Below are 2267 nucleotides of genomic sequence, written 5' to 3'. Positions count from 1 at the left end.
ACCCTAACCATTACCACTACCACAACATTAACCAACTAACCCTACCACTACCATTCCATTAACCACTAAACCATTACCATTAACCACTACCAATTACCATTACCACTCAACATTAACCATAACCCTACCTTACCACTAACCATTACCCTACAACCCATTAACCCATAACCACTACCCTAACCTTAACCATTAACCCTTAACCCTACCATTAACCCTACCCTACCACCTTAACCATACTAAACCATTAAACCACTTAACCACTAACCACTACCTTAACCACTATTAACCACTAACCATTAACCATAAACCACTAACCATTAACCATTAACCACTAACCATAAACCATTAACCATTAACCACTAACCATTAACAATGGAAATGCAATGAATTGCAAATTCAATTTTGTGTTTGATTGACAGCCCTAATAAATAAAATATTTGAATTAAGTTTGTAATTAACTAGAAAGATGTTCTCAAAGAATTGAATGGAAGTCTTCATAGGTGCAACTACGTTACTATGGTAACTTACGCTCCATAAAGTAGGCCCCGGGCTCCAGCCTCCAGACGATCTGACCCTTCTGGGTGCCGTTCACCCCTCGGTTCTTACAGTCCCACACGTTGGAGGGACTGGTTTCATCTGCAGAAGAGGAGAACCGTTAGTCAGATGAGTCCGACTGGGTTTTTAATCCTGTGTTGACATTCCTCCTGATTTCAAACCAAAGAATGTCAAACACAACAGACACAACAATGACAAAGGGCCCATGCTCTGGGTCCCTTGCTACGCTGCGTCTGCTCCTGCTGTGTGTTTAGTCTGCAGACTCCGTCTTCCACAACACAAGTTGGTCTTTAATCAGTGAGATCCATTCCCAAAATAACCTCCCTACGACCTCTAAACCAGAAGGACAAGCAACAAACTTCCTCGGAGTTAAAAACAGGGAGGGGGAAATCCGCTGTACGTAGCACTTTCACAACAAAACCCAACTCAGCCGACTACTGGAGAGTCGAGAGAGGAGTGTGTGTGTGTGTGTGTGTGTGTGTGTGTGTGTGTGTGTGTGTGTGTGGAGAGCAGAGAGAGGAGAGAGAGAGAGAGAGAAGAGAGAGAGAGTAAGAGGAAGCTGGTGCCTGGAGTGAGGTAGGTCACTGTGCTATCGATCAGAAGGCGCCAGGACTTCTTTCACCTGCTCCAGGTTCATACCCCCGAGGGGCTGCCGCTTCCTCGATAAGCAACCATTCAATGATAAGCACACTTGCCCTCCCCCCCCCTCCCTCCACTCCCCTTCAAACACCACACACACACACCACACACACACACACACACACACACACACACACACACCACAAACTCCTCTCTCGACTCTCCAGTAGTCGGCGGAGTTGGGTTTGTTGGTGAAAGTGCTACGTACACCGGATTTCCCCCTCCCTGTTTTTAACTCCGGGAAGTTTGTTGCTTGTCCTTCTGGTTTAGAGGTCGTAGGGAGGTTATTTTGGGAATGGATCTCACTGATAAAGACCAACTTGCGTTGTGGAAGAGGAGTGTGCAGACTAAACACACAGCAGGAGCAGACGCAGCGTAGCAAGGGACCCAGAGCATGGGCCTTGTCATTGTTTAGTGTTGTGTTGTGAGCTTCTATGGGTATTGAAATCACGGAGGAAGTTAACACAGGATTAAAAAACCCACGATCGAAAGACTCACTCGTGCTAACGTTTCTCCTCTTTCTGCAGATGAAACCAGTCCCTCCAACTTGTGGATGTAAGAACCGAGGGTGAACGGCACCCAGAATGGCCAGATCGTTGGAGGCTAGACGCCGATGGCCTACTTTATGGCGCTGCTGTAAGTTCCATAGTAAAGTGAGTGACACTATAAGACTTCCATTCAATTCTTTTGAGAACATTCTTTTCTAGTTAATTCAGAACTTAATATAAATATTTTATTTATAGGGCTGTCAATCAAAAACAAAATTGAATTGCAATTCAGTTGCAATTTCCATGTTATGGTTAGTGTTAATGGTTTAGTTATGGTTTATGGTTTATGGTAATGGTATGGTTAGGGTAGATTGTTATAGTGGTTAGGGTTAATGTGTAATGAGTGGTTAGTGGATAGTGGTTTATGGGTAATGGGTTTTATGGGTAAGTGGTTTATGTGTAATGGTAGTGGTTTTATGGTTAATGGTTCTAGTGGTAGATGGTTAGTGGTGTGTTTATGGTATGGTTAGTGGTTATGGTTAATGGTGTGTAGGGGTTATGTATTGGTTTATGGTTAATGGTTTA

The 2267-nt window shown here is 43.9% G+C and overlaps 1 protein-coding gene across 1 annotated transcript in view; it reads right to left on the bottom strand.

Moving 5' to 3' along the window:
- Positions 1-2267, bottom strand: part of hecw2a (HECT, C2 and WW domain containing E3 ubiquitin protein ligase 2a) — a gene marked incomplete at its 5' end in the record, with an annotated part of 59751 nt that overhangs the window by 43014 nt on the left and 14470 nt on the right. The window contains 1 exon segment of the mRNA XM_032529650.1: positions 529-636. Coding sequence (XP_032385541.1) covers positions 529-636 — 108 coding nt within the window.

The sequence above is a fragment of the Etheostoma spectabile genome, chromosome 11 (assembly GCF_008692095.1).
Source record: "Etheostoma spectabile isolate EspeVRDwgs_2016 chromosome 11, UIUC_Espe_1.0, whole genome shotgun sequence".
NCBI lineage: Eukaryota > Metazoa > Chordata > Actinopteri > Perciformes > Percidae > Etheostoma > Etheostoma spectabile.
Note: the sequence above shows the minus strand (reverse complement) of the source record. Positions and strands in the feature narration are given on the sequence as shown.